We start from the raw sequence: 18,011 nt of genomic DNA on the forward strand, positions 1-18,011 counted from the left end.
TGTCCAGGCGGAGGCGACCTTCATGTTCGCACCAGTCTGCAGGGACCTCTCAGCCTGTTCACCAGGACTGTGTCCTGAGATGGTCACAGTGATGGATATAGGAGCCACAGGAGCAGAGACAGGACTGTTCCTGTAAGACAAAGGCATCAAGATCGGCTTTAGCAGGTGGTAGAGAGACTCGAAAGCTAAAGAGATCGTGCAGTGGGGAAGGAGGAAAATCAGTGCTCATATAGAAATGGACGGTAAAGACAGCAAGGCATAGCTAAACCGAACACGTCTGAGCAATAAGTAGACAAATTTTGTGCAATAAAGTGGTTGGTAAGAGAAGTGATAAAGAGCTACATGGAAAGCCCTGGCCAGGTGGCTCAGTTGATTGGTGCATCATCCCAGACACCAAACTGTGGTGGGTTCGATCCCCGGTCAGGGAGTGTACAGGGGGCAACAGATCAATGTTTCTCACTCTGTCCCTCTTGCTCTAAAAAAAAAATCAATAAACATATCTTTGGGCATCATCTTATGGTTATTGAAATTGTCAAGAAAGGGGTGACATACATGTAAATGAAATAATTTAAAACAAGAAATATTTCTAAAAATCTTAAGTGCCAGGATTTACATGAAAATGTCTTCAATAATTGCCTGCATTTAACCTATAACTTATAATAATAAAAGCGTAAATATGCAAATAGACCAAACAGCCAAAATGCAGAATGACCATCCGGATGACCATGCTATGACAGGCCCTGGTGCCAGGCCAGCCAAGGCCGGTGCAATGCCATTGGTCGGGGGGCCCGCCATCACCCCAGGATCACCTCACAGAGGGAGGCCCAGGCCACACTCTGCAGGGCGATTGATTGGGGGGCTTTGTGGAACCAGAGAATTGTGGGGGTGTGGTTGTGGACAAAGGCCAAGGTGGGTGTAGGCAAGGGGCGAGGCCTTGCAGCCAAGACTGTGAGGGCCCCAGCAGCAGGGACTCAGGGCCTACCTTGCACAAATTTCGTGCCTCGGGCCTCTAGTTATATGATAAGAAACTTATAGGGAAACAAAGTGGCCAATGCGCACCTACCAGCCGGTCTCCTTGGTTGTTAATAAGGAAGCGTTGAGCTTGCTGACCTTTTGCAAAGAATATAGAGTTAATGTACAAGAGAAGCACAGTCACTGGATGCAGTCCCAGCCTCTGCTACAATGAGAGAAGTACAGGCCACAGTGTGGGGTTTTGTTGTTATTGTTTTGTGGTTTACTAATTTTATTTTAATTATTTTTTATATTTTCCTCCTTATATTTCTTTTTTCCCTTTATGTGCTTCCATCACCATTTATTCTCCCTCTACCTTCTTCCACCTCCCCCTCCGCCCTCACCCCCAGGAGTTCTTTCTCTTTTTTCTTTCTATTTTGCTCAATCCCTTGGCCCCAGATGTTTTCAAGTGGGTTGTTCCAGATGCCACAACAAAGCAGAGCCTTCAGAATTAGCTTCCCCATTAACATGTGAGGAGCTACAGGCACCTGTTCCCTGGGACACAAGGAGCAAGAAGGCCTCACCTGTGTCCTGACTCCAGGGTGGTGGTGTCACGAAGTGACCAGGGCACCATGATGCTTAGATCTTCATGCTGGAAGATTTACTGGAAATAAATTATTCAATTAATATATAACCAAATACACTGTAAATTTTACTGCTCCAACAATCACAGACAGATGTAGGAACTTCTACAAACAAATTACTGGGAGGGGACGGTACAGAAAATAAGTAGATATAGACAGTGCAAATCAGAATTAAAGTAACAGCATTATCTTAATGTATCAGTTCAATGCTACATCCCATACCAGGGTTGTCTCATTTTTTTAGCCTCCCCATTAATCCAGCTAGAATTTGAATTATTCCCGAGTAGGGGTTAATATATTATTTATAGCCTTTACACTCATGCTAAGTTGTGCATTTTCACCCCTACAAGGATAATAATTCGGTCAGATTTATACAAAAGCAATTTAATTGTATAACATATCATTATGTTAAAATAAACTTTTTATATTTTTTTCACAGACTTGAGTCAAAGGAGCCTTTCCTATCTGTTGGGTGAGTATATGTCTAAGTATTTTACATCTCAATTCTTTAATCAATTTTTAATTCAAATTACCAAGGTTTGCTGAGATTGTGTTTCAGTCATTTAATTCCATATTCAGAGTCTTACCACATCTCTGGGTCCATCATTTCTTCAGCGGCATCAATACCTCCATTTTATAAAGACTTACATTAAATGCACCCTAGGCTGTTCTGTGACCTCAGACATTCTGCTGACAACCGCCTGTGAAACACTCTATCCCGATGAGCACAGGGTAGACTAATCATCTCTATTCTCATCATGTAAACATGCTCAGTCAGGTTCTAACCTTCCTCTGAACTACAGCGTCATGTTTCCTGTCCGCCCACCTTTGCTGTTTTCTTTCCGTCTTCTCTGCTTAGTGTTTCTTTTGCCAATTTCTCTAACTCTATCTCCAAAATCTATCTTTTCTCTTTTTTTCTCATTTCACTTTTATTTCTCCACTCCATTCACACTAACTGGCTCCCTGACCACAGAGCTGGTGGTATCGTCCTGAGTCAAGATACATGGTCCAATGGTCATATATTGTGGCAAGAACACATGGATGATCTTCGGGCATTTCAAACTAATTGTTCTTAACGGATCTGTCCAGTAATCCCTTGACTAATATATTAAAGGATTATTAATGTACTAGTCACTTTAGGACATTCTAATAGTCAGTCCAAGGTGAGCACTTCTGTATGCTTGGCATTATGTCGATGCTGTCGAGTCGCAGAGGAGTTGGAAGAGGTGGTGTCTCGCTCTGAGGAGGTTGTGTGGCATTTGATGAAAAACCAATCACATCTGGGGTCCACTGTACTCACGCTCGGTAACCAGGACACGGGTGGGGTTAGATTCTGAGTGACAGCATCCATTTTCGTTTTTTATGTCTTTGTTCATGGCCTTTGAATATTTCTGTTACTCCTTGAGCGCCATGGTTCCCTCCCCTTCTACTCCTCATAAAAGCATCTCAGAAAGTCACTTGAATCACAGTAGTCAAAATAATTGCTTGGGAAGCGGGGGAATAGAAAGGAGCAGGTGATTTATTGGAGGACTTCATGAAAAATGGAAGGTCAAGGTGATCTGGTCCAAAGAAATCACTAGAGCGCGCTTCCTTCCCTCATTGGTTACCCGCTGCTGTTGTTAGGCATCGCTAAGCCTTTCATTCGGAATGCGTGTGTGTCCTGCCCTCGGTCAACGGGGTGAAACAGCTTTTCTTCACGCCTCACTTAGTGCACTTTCTCAGCGGCGTTCCGTCCTCCCACTGGCTGAAATGGAAGTCATTTATTATTGCACACCCTCCATAATCTTTGTTCTAAACTTATTCAGAGTTTAGAACTCAGTAGTAGAGCCCCGAGAAAAAGTTTCCAAAGAAGAATGATTTATAACTCAGCAAATACTCAACATGGGAAAACTGACATAGCAGATGATGACATGACTTAGATATGACTTATGTATGACTTATGTATGAATTAGACATAAAGGGAGTATGACTTAGATATGACTTAAAATTACTTAAGTGAGATTTAGATATGAATTAGGTGTGACATATATGACTTAGGTATGAATTAAGTATGACTTAGATGTGACAGAAACAACTTAGATATGACTTAGGTATGACAGGCATGACTTAAGTATGATTTAGACATGACTTAGGTATGATTTAGATGTGACTGAAACATAACAGATATGACTTAAATATGACTTAGAAGTAAAGTGGGTTGAAACATACACCCAAATGGCTCTGCTGACTGGACATTTTATGTCATAGTGAAATTTCTCCATTTTCCTCCAAGGAAATGATTTTAAATAAAATTGTCCAAAAGTATGTACGAATCTTTCCTGACCCTTTTCAGTGAGAGAGCAGGGTAGTGGTGACTATGAGGCACACACGAGCCTACCAGGCAACAGGTAATCTACCGCAAGAAACATATATTCAAAGTCGTGACTTTTATCTCAGTTGCTTGCCAAAGGGACTAAGAGCATGGTGTGTGGTCCATGATATCGTGGGCACGTGACTATATAACATAGGACCCTGCACACCTCATGGACATTCACTTTAATTCTGTGTTGAATAAAAACTCATCTTAGTGAATAACGCAGTGTTAAATATTGCATACTCCAGCCCACCGCCTGCCAGTGCCTTAAAAAGGTGCTACTATGTACATTTAGAAACTGCTTCCACCTCCTTGCCCCTGATCCTCACAGACAAGCTCTATTAGTTTAGGCAGTTATTTCAACCCACGCTTCAGGTCCTTATTTGTGAAATAGAGAATCAATAAGAACATGTGCATCATGCATTTAGCTCCATCCGTGGTGCGTAGGTAGGGACTGTTGGAATGCCAGCTCTCCTTGCAGCCCTAGAGGCGCGTTCATGTTGTGCCAGAGAGTCAGAGAGTGAGCGCTTTCTGCAGGCCATGCTTGGAGCTACATGTGGAAATCAACGAAGTTTTTATAAAGCAGAGAAAAATAAAACTTGTGAATGAAATAAGCTATCAAACATGAGCACATATATTCTGTTTCATATTTCAATGATGAACATTAATAATTGTCATTTAAATTCCTTAGATAAAAAGAAATGTTGATACATTTTGATGCGCATCTCTTCTTAATGTAAATATGGGAACAAATTTTCTCAGATAAATGTGCTGCAGAAATTATGAAATAGCATTTTTAGTTTTTAAAATAGATTTTTATTAATTTCAGAGAGAAAGGGAGAGGGAGAGAGAGAGAAACATCGTTGAGAGAGAAACAGCCATCGGCTGCCTCCTGCACACCCCCTACTGGGGATCGAGCCTGCAACCCGGGCTTGTGCCCTGACCAGGAATCGAGCCATGACCTCCTGGTTCATAGGTTGATGCTCAACCACTGAGCACACTGGCCAGGCATGAAATAGCGTTTTTAAATGACAACATAAAATCAATCAGAACATACTCATGGAAAATTTTGTCATAAACAGTTGTAACACAAGGAAATACGTGCTTATAGAAAAGCTCAGGGAATTGTGAAAGGAAATCGGTGATCTCAGACCTTCAGCTCTAGGCTGATATAAGAACCTTTACATTCACAAGTCAGTGATGAATAAATAATGTCATTAGGAAAATAAAAAATAGCCCTGCTGGTTTGGCTTCATGGATAGAGCATCAGCCTGAGGACTGAATGGTCCCAGGTTTGAATCCAGTCAAAGGCACGTACCTCAGTTTCAGGCTCGATCCCTGGCCCCAGTCAGGGCCCTTGAGGGAGGCAACCTATCAATGTGTCTCTCTCACATTGATGTATCTCTCTCTCTCCCCATCCCTTCCACTCTCTCTAAAAATAAATTGAAAAAAATATTCTCACGTGAGGATTAATTAAAAAAAAGAAAGAAAGGAAAATAAACAATAAACGTTAGCCTAGCACGAAGCCTGAAGGCTCATTTGACAGTCTGATGCTGTTTCCCGGGGTGGGTCAATGCATACGGTGGTTTCCATGGCTACCTGGCAATTCTGGTCCCGCCAGGCCTCAAAACCCTGCCTGCACCAAGCCTGCATCCTCCCCATCCTCCCCTTATGCCCGCACGCACGTTGTCCTCACAGACATTCATGGTCTCGGGATCGCTTCAGAAAAGCCTGTGGGACCTAACTTTGCACAGCCGCTCCCTGCTTTGAGGCGCATTGGGGGGAACACATTGATGAAGACCTGTCTGGGCTCAGCCTGGGCAGCCAGGAGGTAGAGACCAGAAGGTGTGCCTCGGAGTTTGCAAGGGCCTGTGAGCGCGCTGCCTGCGCGCATGCGCACGAAACTCACTCTGACATCAACCCAGACCTCAGGTTGGTGCTGCACTAAACCTTAGATGTTAAATTATTAAACAATATAATTTAAATACTTAATAAGTGGTTTATTAAATATTAATAACAATGTTTCATTTTCAAATTATTATAAATATATCTCATATAAATGCATGATTTATATGTAATATGTATTACGTATATAATTTATTATATATAATATAAAATACTTTTCTATAAATAAAATAATTTTAATTAAATTCACAAATTAAAATGCTTTCCCCTCTCACCGGACAATAAAAAGTGCCAGCTGCGCTGCCTTGACCTTCAGCGCAGAGCTCAGGCCTGCGCCAGCGGACCGGTCAGTCAGCGCGCTGTGCTGCGTGTCCTCCCGGCGTTACACCTGGAAGCGATGCCGAGAACGTCCTGGCAAAGGCTTCCCTCTGTGGCAGCAGGTGGACTCTGATTTGGGAAGTGAGCGGGAGAAGAGCAGCATCGAGTCCGCGCTTGGAAAAGAATAAGGACTGAGTGGTTGATCCAGTTAAGACTCCAAAACCAGAATCTTAGTTTAAGACCAGTTTTGCCTGGAAAACGGTTTCCCAGCTTCTTAATGGACAGCACAGAGGAGGGGAGAAGGGTTGCTGTTCCTGGCGGTTGGAGAGGACGATGTCGAGGTGCCCGTTGGGGCAGCGTGTGAGTCCTCAGGGGAGAGTCATGCTTCCCACACACTGAGTGGTTTTAACAACATACTCAAGGCATTAAATGAAACCTCCAGGGAATTAGTTCACCTCACCTCGTCAGCATGAAGCTGACCTTTTAAAGCAGTGGTTCTCAACCTTCTGGCCCTTTAAATACAGTTCCTCATGTTGTGGTGACCCCCAACCATACAATTATTTTCGTTGCTACTTCATAACTGTATGTCACTACTGTTATGAATCGTAATGTAAATATCTAATATGCAGGATGGTCTGAGGCGACCCCTATGAAAGGGTGGTTCGACCACCAAAGGAGTCGCGACCCACAGGTTGAGAACCACTGTTTTAAAGGGAAGACTTTGCATATGAATTGATTGCATTTTGGAACTGAAACTTTGATTCACACCAGTTGTTCGGCAGATGAATTTCTGCATGAGTAGCTTGATTGTGAGAATGATTATTTATTGCATGGGCAAACACCTTTTTCAGACTTTTTCACTGATGTAGAATAATTTAAATAACTCAGGCTATTTAAACATTATATGGATACAGCTCAGAATATATTCTTTTCCCAGCCTGACTGAGAGGCATTTAAACACACACTCAGAACATAAAACCCAGTTATTACCTGATCTCGCTGAGGGCTGGCTCCGGGAGTGAGGGGCCCTGGCCAGCCGAGCCCACTCTCCAGCTCAGTCCCCCCAAGGCCGCAGACACCCTCATCTGTGATGGAAGGAAATCCGCACTTTGGGCTGCCATGGGTGAGCCTGGAGGGCTTTATAGTAAATGAAACGTCAGACAGAAAGGCCAGGCTGCATGGCCTCACGAGGTGGAGCTGGACAAGCTGGACGAGCTGGGCTCAGAGCCTGGGGAAGGGGGCGGGGTAGTGGGGGAGAGAGCAGTGGCCACCAGCGATGCGGGCGCATGAGTTCTGGGAGCTGCCGTTAATGGTGACTCGGTAATAGCACTGTGTTGTATACTTGAAACTTGCTTTTTAAAGAAGTGGATCTTAAATGTTCTCACCCAGGAAGCGGAACGCTGTGAGGTGATGGATAGGTTCATTAGCTTGGCTGTGGAAGTCATTTCACAATCTAGTTATTCGAAAACACCACGTTGTGTGTCTTAAATATATGCAGTTTCATTTGTCAAAAAATAGGATCTGTAAAAAACAGGAAGAACAGAAAGAAAGTGCCTGATGAAAATGCCATTTCTTTAGGGCATCAGAGTCAGTGAGTGAGGGCTCCCCACTGAGTGAGGTGGGAACACACCCTTGTCCTTAACCTAGTTATCCGTGACGGAAAAGCAGCAGCGGGGAGGCCACATGTCCCAGGCATGTCGTTTGGGCAGCGCAGCCAGGAGGCCGCAGCTTCACATCCCTCAAGGAGCTCAATCCATTCCCCACAGGTAGCCAGCGGGACCAGGCAGGGAGCGGGAGATGGGCGCGTGCCCTGTGACTTTGGGGGGACAATGAAGATGCTTGCTGTCAGTCACACCGGGAACAGAGGCCATGGGCCAGGCGGGCGTGGCCACTGTGCTCACGGGGTTTGAGACATTGTCGCCCTCGTGCTTGGGGCTCCTGTTCCTCTGGGCTCCCCGGGACTTTCGTTGCAGGGCGCACTCCTGGGCTCCCTGCCCCCACGTGGCCCACGGCCGGGCAGACCCCATGCACAGTGGGAGGCAACTCTGGACACTGGCTCTGCCTCCAGCTCCACTGAAGCCCCAGCCACGTCTGCGACTGGACTTTGGAAACCGGGACTGTAACTCCGCGCAAATCAAGCCCTCATCCTCCCAGGCGGTCTCAGAAGTTTTCTTTTTTTTCCTTTTGAGGTCATAAGGAGCCACCCCAGCACCCGCCGGGGAAAGGGACGCCCCAAGGCCGCTGGTAGAAGGGTCGGGTGACTGTGGCAGGTGCTAAAATCCAGTGTCAAAACGAAGGGAAGGGTAACGAGAAACTGTCCCCAAGCTTCCGACACACCCACCACACCTCCCGGAGTCGCCAGGGGCCGATCCAGTGACTACCTTTTGATGGTGTGGCTTCCGTTTCCTCTAGGTCTCCAGGGCAGCAGGGAGACGGGGATGAAGCCAATTTCCCTCTAAAAGTCAATTTTCTCATTTTTCAGGCTCAGACAAGCGCCACCACAGAATGAATGGCTCCTTTAGCAACTGCGCTCGCGTTATTTCTCTGAGGCCCGGGGCTGCTTCTCTGGCGAGTGCACCGCGCTTCCGCTGCCGCAGTTGTATTGCATTGTATCAGCCTGCCCCCGAGCCCAGCGCTGCGGAACCGCGGACGGTAGCCCAGGCTTTTCCTGCTGCCCTGTCAGTGTCCTCCTCCGGGCCCTCAAGACCATTTCACCCGCACGGTGGCACACACAGCACCCAGTAAATGGGTGGCCGGTCCTGTATGTGTCTGCTTTGGCAGAGGTGCCTCGGCAGCAGGCACTGGCGGCTGCTCCTAATGAAACACAGAGGAGCCCTCGCACAGCCTGCCTGGGTCCTTCCAGCTCTGAATGTCACACCGCACAGGGCTGCTTGTGGCCACAACCACTTTCATTTCTCCCGGGAAACGTTCCCCGGGGGAGAGGGAAGTCGTGCAGCCGCAGGGCGGGCAGGACGGGCGTTCCTGGAGGGAAGAAAACACTCAGGAGTGTTAAATAGACTGATTAGCGTTCTGCTCAGAAAGGAAGCAGCGATGAGGGCCTTTGCAGCCGATGACATTTCCAAAGTGTTACCAGCGCACCTCGCACCTCGCGCATTCCTGTAACAAAGTGCCCCCTACCCAAATGCCACTGTCTGTACCGGCTTCGCTTGGAGCCTTGGCATCACTTGTCACAAGCAACCTTCCCCCGATCTGGGTGTCATCTATGGTCACTAAACATTGAGGTATTTAAAAAGCAGCCTCTCATTTGATATCTAGTCAGAGAGAAAACACTATTGAGGCATTAAATCCATTCAACCGATAGCAAGTCTGATGTCACACAGGCTCCGTGTGTATTTAAGGTAAAATGGTGTTAAAATTGTAACTTAAACAATATTGGCTAAATAACCTAATGGCACCCTCTAAACTCTTACCCATAGCAATTTTTACCTCTTAATTATTTTATTTTTAAATATTTTTACCGATTTTAGAGAGGAAGGGAGAGATAGAAACATTGATGTGAGAGTGATACACACTGCTGCTGCCGCGGGGTTTGAGGGCTCCAGCCTGCCCGCTCCTGCGATCTTGGCCTCCACGCCCAGCTCTGAGCAGCTCCGGCCTCTGGAGGGGAATGTGTTCACGGAAACCAGCAGCCTTCCCCTGCAGTGCTGAGCACTGCTCTCACAGGCTCTGCATCGGTCCCGGGTCAGTGGGATTCTGATGTGTCTGAAAGTGGCCGTGTCCCTCATTGAAGGCGAACCAGCATCTGCTCGTGGCTTGCAGGTCCAGGGGCTCCCTGTCCTGTTCTTTTTCCAGGAAGCCCCATGTCTAGTGACCGCGTGTGAGTTTCACTCAGAGCTGCCAAGCACGGGCGGTCACTGTGGAGCACTGACCCCAGGGGCCTGAGGGCATCTTCTTCTGGGCTTTTCCATGGACTGCATCCTGGTCAGACCCCCTCTGGCCCACTCCCCTTTCCTGCTTAAAGTGTGTTGGCTCTTTACCATTAACGCCCAGAGAGCATGGACCTCCCAGGGCCCATCTCAGAGTTCCAGACCCGCACAGAACACGCCACAGCAGCTCCAGGACAGGGGCGACATTGTGATGGCAGACAGCAGTCCTCCCTGGCTCCACGGGCAACACAGCTCGGCCCCGATCACCAGTGCCCCCTGGGCCACAACTGACCGCAGGGAGCCCTGCAGAGTCCCTCTCATCACAGACAGGTGCCAGGCAGGGGGCAGATGTCCTCAGGCCATGGAGGGCAGGCCAGCCAGGCCTAGAAAGCAGTGTTCTCTGCCACTCTGCTCATGTACACACAGGAAGGGATGACCTGCTCACACACACACAGGAAGGGATGACCTGCTCACACACACAGGAAGGGATGACCTGCTCACACACACACACAGGTAGGGATGACCTACTCTCTCTCTCTCTCACACACACACACACACACACACACACACACACACAGGAAGGGATGACCTGCTCACACACACACACAAGAAGGGATGACCTGCTCACAACCTGCTCACATGCACACAGGAAGGGATGACCTGCTCACATACACACACAGAGGAAGGGATGACCTGCTCAGGCACACAGGTAGGGATGACCTGCTCACATACACACACAGGTAGGGATGACCTGCTCACATGCACACACAGGAAGGGATGACCTGCTCACATACACACAGGAAGGGATGACCTGCTCACATACACACAGGAAGGGATGACCTGCTCACATACACACAGGAAGGGATGACCTGCTCACATACACACAGGAAGGGATGACCTGCTCACATACACACAGGAAGGGATGACCTGCTCACATACACACAGGAAGGGATGACCTGCTCACATACACACAGGAAGGGATGACCTGCTCACATACACACAGGAAGGGATGACCTGCTCACATACACACAGGAAGGGATGACCTGCTCACATACACACAGGAAGGGATGACCTGCTCACATACACACAGGAAGGGATGACCTGCTCACATACACACAGGAAGGGATGACCTGCTCACATACACACACAGGTAGGGATGACCTGCTCACATGCACACACAGGAAGGGATGACCTGCTCACACACACACAGGAAGGGATGACCTGCTCATACACACACAGGAAGGGATGACCTGCTCACATACACACACAGGTCGGGATGACCTGCTCACACGCACATACAGGAAGGGATGACCTGCTCACATGCACACAGGAAGGGATGACCTGCTCACATACACAGACAGAGGAAGGGATGACCTGCTCAGGCACACAGGTACGGATGACCTGCTCACATACACACACAGGTAGGGATGACCTGCTCACATGCACACAGGTAGGGATGACCTGCTCACATGCACACAGGTAGGGATGACCTGCTCACATGCACACAGGTAGGGATGACCTGCTCACATGCACACAGGTAGGGATGACCTGCTCACATGCACACAGGAAGGGATGACCTGCTCACATACACAGACAGAGGAAGGGATGACCTGCTCAGGCACACAGGTAGGGATGACCTGCTCACATACACACAGGAAGGAATGACCTGCTCACATGCACACACAGAGGAAGGGATGACCTGCTCAGGCACACAGGTAGGGATGACCTGCTCACATACACACAGGAAGGGTACTGTCTAGCCCAAGGGAGGGCAAACTGTTTGACACGAGGGCCACAATGGGTTCTTAAACTGGACCGGAGGGCCGGAACAAAAGCATGGATGGAGAGTTTGTGTGAACCAATATAAATTCAAATTAAACATCATTACATAAAAGGGTACGGTCTTTTTTTTTTTTTTTTTTTTTTTTAGTTTTTTTCTTTTCAAACGGGCCAGATCCGGCCCGTGGGCCGTAGTTTGCCCACGGCTGGTCTAGAAAGAGTTGGGAAGAGGAGTTAGGGGAGGGGATTGAAAATGGAAACAGAGGATGGGCTTGGAGGCCACTGTGGCCCCTGGGCCAGGTCTGAGTGGATGGAGGTAGCAAACCTGAGGAGGTGGCCTCACCTTTGAATCAGGCTGAATTCAGGATTACAGGAGTGATGCATGTGGCACCTGGTGGCACTCAGTAAACATGGGTAATGTTTCCTGACCATTTGGTGTCTGCTCTAACCAGAACTCTCCATGCCTCTGTGGCCAGCTCTGCAGGAAGAATGTTTCTTCACAGCCCTGGGCCCCACACTGGGTGCCCTGGAGCCCCTGAGGTACGGAGGGGCTGCGAGTGAGGATGCCAGGAGGGCAGGGTGCTGCTCTGTGTCAGCTGGACCCAATGGGTGTCAATTTTCTCACTGCACATGACGGGGCACCCACACCAGCTTACTGAATGCTTCCTCGTCAGTTTTGATAGCTGCATGACATTCTCCAGTATGAATACTCCACACCTTTTGACCAGTCTCCTATTGATGGACAGGTGGTGGCCATATCTGCCACAATTAACCATGTATGTATCACCTGCAATCCAGCTATTCCATTTTTCAAAATTGATCCAGCAGGTAGTCTCACTTCATTATCCTTGTTGATTCTCTCTCCTTTGTCCCACATCATCAGCTATAAATGGCTTTGCTGGGGATCAGAGTGGCTCCCCAATGTCACTTTCACTGACTGCATTAAAGTAGTTCACACTCTCCGTAAGATCTGCATTTTCACCCCCAGGGAGGCCGGCCGAGGGGCAGCCCGGACCCTGCTGAGTCCCCTCACACACCCGAGGGGCAGCCCGGACCCTGCTGAGTCCGCTCACACACCGTGGGCCCCTCTTCCTTCCGCTTTATCTTCTCTTTGGAGTTTCATATTACAATCACCATGAGTGTCTAAATAATAGCTTAGTGATCCAGGGCAATCATTCTGTGCACAAAAGTTATTTTCACTTTTAGAGGCCGTGTGAACCTCAGATCTGCGCCGAAAGTGCTGGCAGAGGATTTAAAGCCTCGCTTCCCAATTAGAGTCTGTTCACCAGCCAGGAATGACTGATCTTTATTTCATCCGTCTCAAAATGTGACCTTTTCCACACTTTTAATGACATTTTAAAGTACAGAATACGTCTTGATTCAAAAGATTTCCCACTTAATTCTGCAGAACAAATCAGTTATTACAGTTTAACCGGTCGCTGCCAAATACCAGCAAAAGATGGCCATCACTTACACTTTAAGAGCTTATGTGTGTCTGTGTGGGGAGGGGGGAAATACCTTGAGCAGCTATATTTTGGCATGCCAACTAAGATAGATATCAAGATAAAAAATCAACCCCCAATGTTTCATGGTTTTAGATATCTTATTGTTTCTTCAGTGAAATTGTTACTGGGCCACATTCAGAACTCACCATTATATCCTACAGGCCACATTCAACTTCAAAAGGACAGGACAACCTGGCCGGTGTGGCTCAGTTGGTTGGGCACCATCCCATGTACCAGGAGGCCCCAGTTGGATTCCCTCCCCATCAGGGCACATGCCCAGATTGCAGGCTCGATCCCCAATAGGGGTGTGCAGGAGGCAGCTGATGGATGTTTCTCATCAATGTTTCTATCTCTCTCTCCCTTTCCTTTCCTCGCTCTGAAATCAATAAAAGCATTTTTTTTAAATAACAGAATGGCCCAGCAGTGTGGCTCCGTTGTTGAGAGTCGACCCTTGAACCAAGAGGTCCCCGGTTCGATTCCTGGTCAGGGCACATGCCCAGGTTGCAGGCTCAATCCCCAGTAGGGGGCATACAGGAGGCAGACTACTGATGTTTCTCTCATCGATGTTTCTCTTTTTCCCTTTTCCTTTCTCTCTAAAATCAATAAAAACATATTTTTTAAAAATAAAAATGACAGAAAAGTCTAACCCAAGATGGCCATTGTAATGGTCTAAAATTCTAAATTAAATATTCAAATGTTTAAGCATTCTAGTGTAGATATGTTGTTTTCTTACAAAATAATAATAATAATAAATGTTATGGGAGAAAGTCTCACAAATGTGTACCATTCAGTTCAAAAAGCATCTCCTGGGTGACACACATGCCCGCCTCCCCAGGCTCCCCTTGGTGAGGCAGCGGCACGCACGGCCAATTCCTCACCATCTCAGCCAGAAGACTGCAGACGTGACAAGAACGACACCTGTGCACCGATGACCAAATCTGCTTAAAACAAGAGATGGCGTAGGCGGCAGGATTCTGCCATGAGCCTGCCTGGAATATCTTACTGTGGAAACGTCAGCATTGAGAAACTCAGACAAAGTCAATTAAGTTCAAAGGAGGAAGACAGGAGTGATGAATGGGATGGGGAGGCTGGTCTGTGAAGGAAAAGGCTAACGGAAATAAATCTGCACAGATTAGCTCTGTGACAGGAACAGAAGAGGGAGGACAAGCACTGAGTCCAATACAAATTCAGAAAGACGGCAATCAAATAACAACACCAGCAAAACAAAGTAGCAAAAACAAACAATAGCACAGGAGGTGGAATTTAGTCCAACTCAAGAAACTTTTTAATTGAGGGCAAGGAGGTAGGCCTTTAAGGATGGATGCCTGTTCAACACAATGAAGATACAGCACGTTGACAGGTACGCACCTTGAGCAGAGCCCCTAACAGCGAACTTTCTGCTGAGCAACCAGTCCACGTAAGGCAAAGGCTGTGGAGAGGGGGGTCTCTCTCCGAGTGCACGGAGCCTCGCTGGGCCATACAGAGCACAGGGCTGGGAAGGGCTGGCTGAGTGAGGAGTAATGGGGCACACTGCTGAAGACTGTTGGAAGGAGCACCTGCATTTTGGAGGGAAATGAAGTTTGCAGTCTCCAGGTTACCTGGAGGTCATGCAGCGCAGCTGGAGAGGTGCTGTCCCGTGGTTCTTTGTTTATTTTGACACTTTGTAAAAAGAATGCTTTTAATTCCTTAGCAGCGTATGTGGTGGGTGGGGGTCTGGGAGGGACTTGAGACCAGGAACGCCTGTTGGGAGCCCGCGTCCCTGCTCCAGGCAAGACTGCATCTCCGGGCCAGGCCTGCCAAGGGGCTGGGAGCTTGGTTCACCTGCTGTCATACTTACAGTTCTCTCATCAAAGGTGGCAAGATGTCTATAAAAATAAATGCTCATCCTTGTGGCAGCTTTAGAAAGTACTCGTGAATCGGAGAGTGTTGTATTTAGATGGTTATATATTTATGACGGGTTAAAGCAGGATCTTTTGGTGCCGCTGAGGACACGTCCGACCCGGGGAGAAGGACTCCGCACTCAGGCAGGGAGCGCCTGTCCTCACTTCTGCATGCAGGACTCCCGCAGGTGCACTGAGAGGAGGGTGCTAGAGAGCCATGACCTTCCTGGAGCACGTTCTCCATCTGATTCCGCCGCTGCTTCCAACCAGCTAGAAGGACCAGGCCCAGTCCCCCTCTCTCATGACATCTTTGATCCCTGTGTCCCACCAACCACATCCTACAAGCTCTCCTTGTAGTGTTTATTTCTATGTTGGCACTTATGAAATTCTGCTTTGAATTATGGTCTCGTGTGTATTTGTCTGATCACTTACACTTAGAATGACTCCTTGAGATTAGAAACCATGTTCCGCCTATATTATCGACAACTCCCAGTATTGTGCTTACAATAAGTACTCAATAATTGATTATTCAACTTACTTTCTTAGAGAGCCCGGTGCAGTCATTGAGAGGCTCCGGTAATAGTCACTATCGACAGGGTGTCTGTTAAGAAGTCACTAAAGTGCTCCCCCCTTGTGTTAAGAAGTTTGTTAACATTCTTCAGATTATATTTTAATGAAGTTTCATAATGGAAAATACCAATAATACTTTTGTGTATTAGTCTACTCATACTAAGCTGATTTTATGAACACAAAGGGATTAGAGAAAATGGATCTCATATATTGCAAAACCCAATGAGTTGTGGTGATTTCTTCTTCTATAAATTAAAAAGTTTAAATGAAATTCCAGGAACATTACTAGGTCTCATTTAATCTTCAGCAATAAAAGAAAGTGTGTGTGTGTGTGTGTGTGTGTGTGTGTGTGTTGTTTGACTCTCAACAATTACTTTACCAATTCTGATTTCTCATGAAATTTTAAAGAAATGTGAGCAAATAGATTAAAGGTACATTGAAAAGTAGAATAAAAGTCATGAATGTACCAGATTTAAAAATGAAAATACAAAGTATTTGGGTTATATATACTTTTATTCCACTTTTCTAGAAAATCAAGTACTGGTCCTTGCCACTGGCTTTGCCCTCAAATGACAGAAATGCTGACATTTACTGGACTTAGTTTCCTCCTGGACAATGTGCTGCACAGTCTGACTTATTACCCTTTGTTTTCAGTGGCCTAGGGTCCAGGTTGTCATACAAAACTACCGCAATAAAATTTTCAAAAATTCTTCCCTTAAAAGCCAAAAGAGATTAGCCCCAAGCATAGCAGCTGCCCTCCTGGCTCAGGGGAGAGCAAAGAGGATATTTTCAATGTGAAAGACAAGTGTCTTTCTGGCAGTAAAATTCAAGGATACATAATGTACCTTAGAAACTTCAATGTGACTCCTGGAGATGCCATTTTTGACAGCTCATTTCCAGTAGAGGTTTGCACAGAAAGAAAAAGGAGGGATTTTTATGAAAGAGAAACAATCTGCAAGGGAGGAAAAAAAGACCAAAACAGGGGGGGGGGGGATTGAGGAGGGTGGCAGGAAGGCTCAAGAAAGCATAAGAAAAGTGCATGAGACTAACCTGGGGTGTTCTGTCTTCATCTCCTTGTATCTCTTCCTCCTCCTTGGAAACCCATTGATTTTACAGCCAATGAGCTGACCTGACATGTCCGCTAAAAGTTCAAACCATCAAGACAAAAGCAGGCTCGTCATGATTGCCCTGACATTTCATCTCATTACCAGCTTGACAGGCGAAATGGAGTTCATGATGCAGATGTGGGTTTGGAGGTCAAACCATCCTGATGCTCAGCCTCACCCGCTCTTGTGAATGACCTTAGCAGTCAGGGTGAAACACAGCAAGCAGGATGGACAGATCACTCCAGCAGCCACTGAGAACAGTAAAAACGGATTATTCTTCTTGCTCATTTTTAAATTCCCAGAGGCTGTTCCATTTCTGAAGAGCTTCCTAAAGGCTGAAGACGCAGGGATGGGATGAGCACCGTCAGCCACATTAGGAACATGTATTAATTGGTTCATGAGTCATCGTTTCTTCTTGCTGTTAAGCTCTGCTGTCTGAGGTTGTAATATAAAAAAGAGTCTCAAGAAAAAAGATTATACAACATAATTAGCATTTCTCAGTGCCCGTCCACAGAGGGCAGTCTAAGGAAGATGTGGTGCCCATGCAATGGAACGTTGCCCAGCCATGAAGAAGGACATCCGGCCAACAGGGCAGCTTGGGTGGGTCTTGTGGGCATATACTGAGTGAAATAAGTCAGACAGAGAAAGACTAGTACTACACAACCCCACTTATATGTGGAATCAGGAAAAAAAACAAACTCAGAAAAAGAGGCTAGATGATGCCAGCAGGGCCTGGCAATGGGGAGAGATGGGGAGACATTGGCCAAATGTTACAAACTACCAGTTATAATATGAACATATTCTTCAAACATAAGCTAAAACAATAATTATTCATGATGAATTAGAGTAAAAGTAACATGACTTTAAACAAAAAGTGATATATATATATATATATATATATAGTTGGGCACTGGCAGCAGGTGCAAGCAGTGGACAGGAGCAAAGAATTTTCAGCAACTGGTGCCCTGCCACTCATCTGCTCCACCACCCCGCCTGCTGCTGATACCCACCATGTTCCACATATGCCCCCTGGTGGTCAGCACACATCATAGTGACTGGTTGGTTGGTTGTTTGGTTGTTCCAGTTTTTCCACTGTTCAGTCTGTTTGCATAG

The 18,011-nt window shown here is 46.8% G+C and overlaps 1 protein-coding gene across 5 annotated transcripts in view; it reads left to right on the forward strand.

Annotated features, from left to right (window-relative positions):
• Positions 1-18,011, forward strand: part of RALYL (RALY RNA binding protein-like) — a 564,488-nt gene that overhangs the window by 478,478 nt on the left and 67,999 nt on the right. For all 5 annotated transcript variants that reach the window (XM_006759135.2, XM_006759133.2, XM_015560925.1 and 2 more), the window contains one exon: positions 2,035-2,067. In XM_006759135.2, coding sequence (XP_006759198.1) covers positions 2,035-2,067 — 33 coding nt within the window. The remainder of the gene's footprint in view (positions 1-2,034; positions 2,068-18,011) is intronic.

Source organism: Myotis davidii, unplaced genomic scaffold, assembly GCF_000327345.1.
Source record: "Myotis davidii unplaced genomic scaffold, ASM32734v1 scaffold14, whole genome shotgun sequence".
NCBI lineage: Eukaryota > Metazoa > Chordata > Mammalia > Chiroptera > Vespertilionidae > Myotis > Myotis davidii.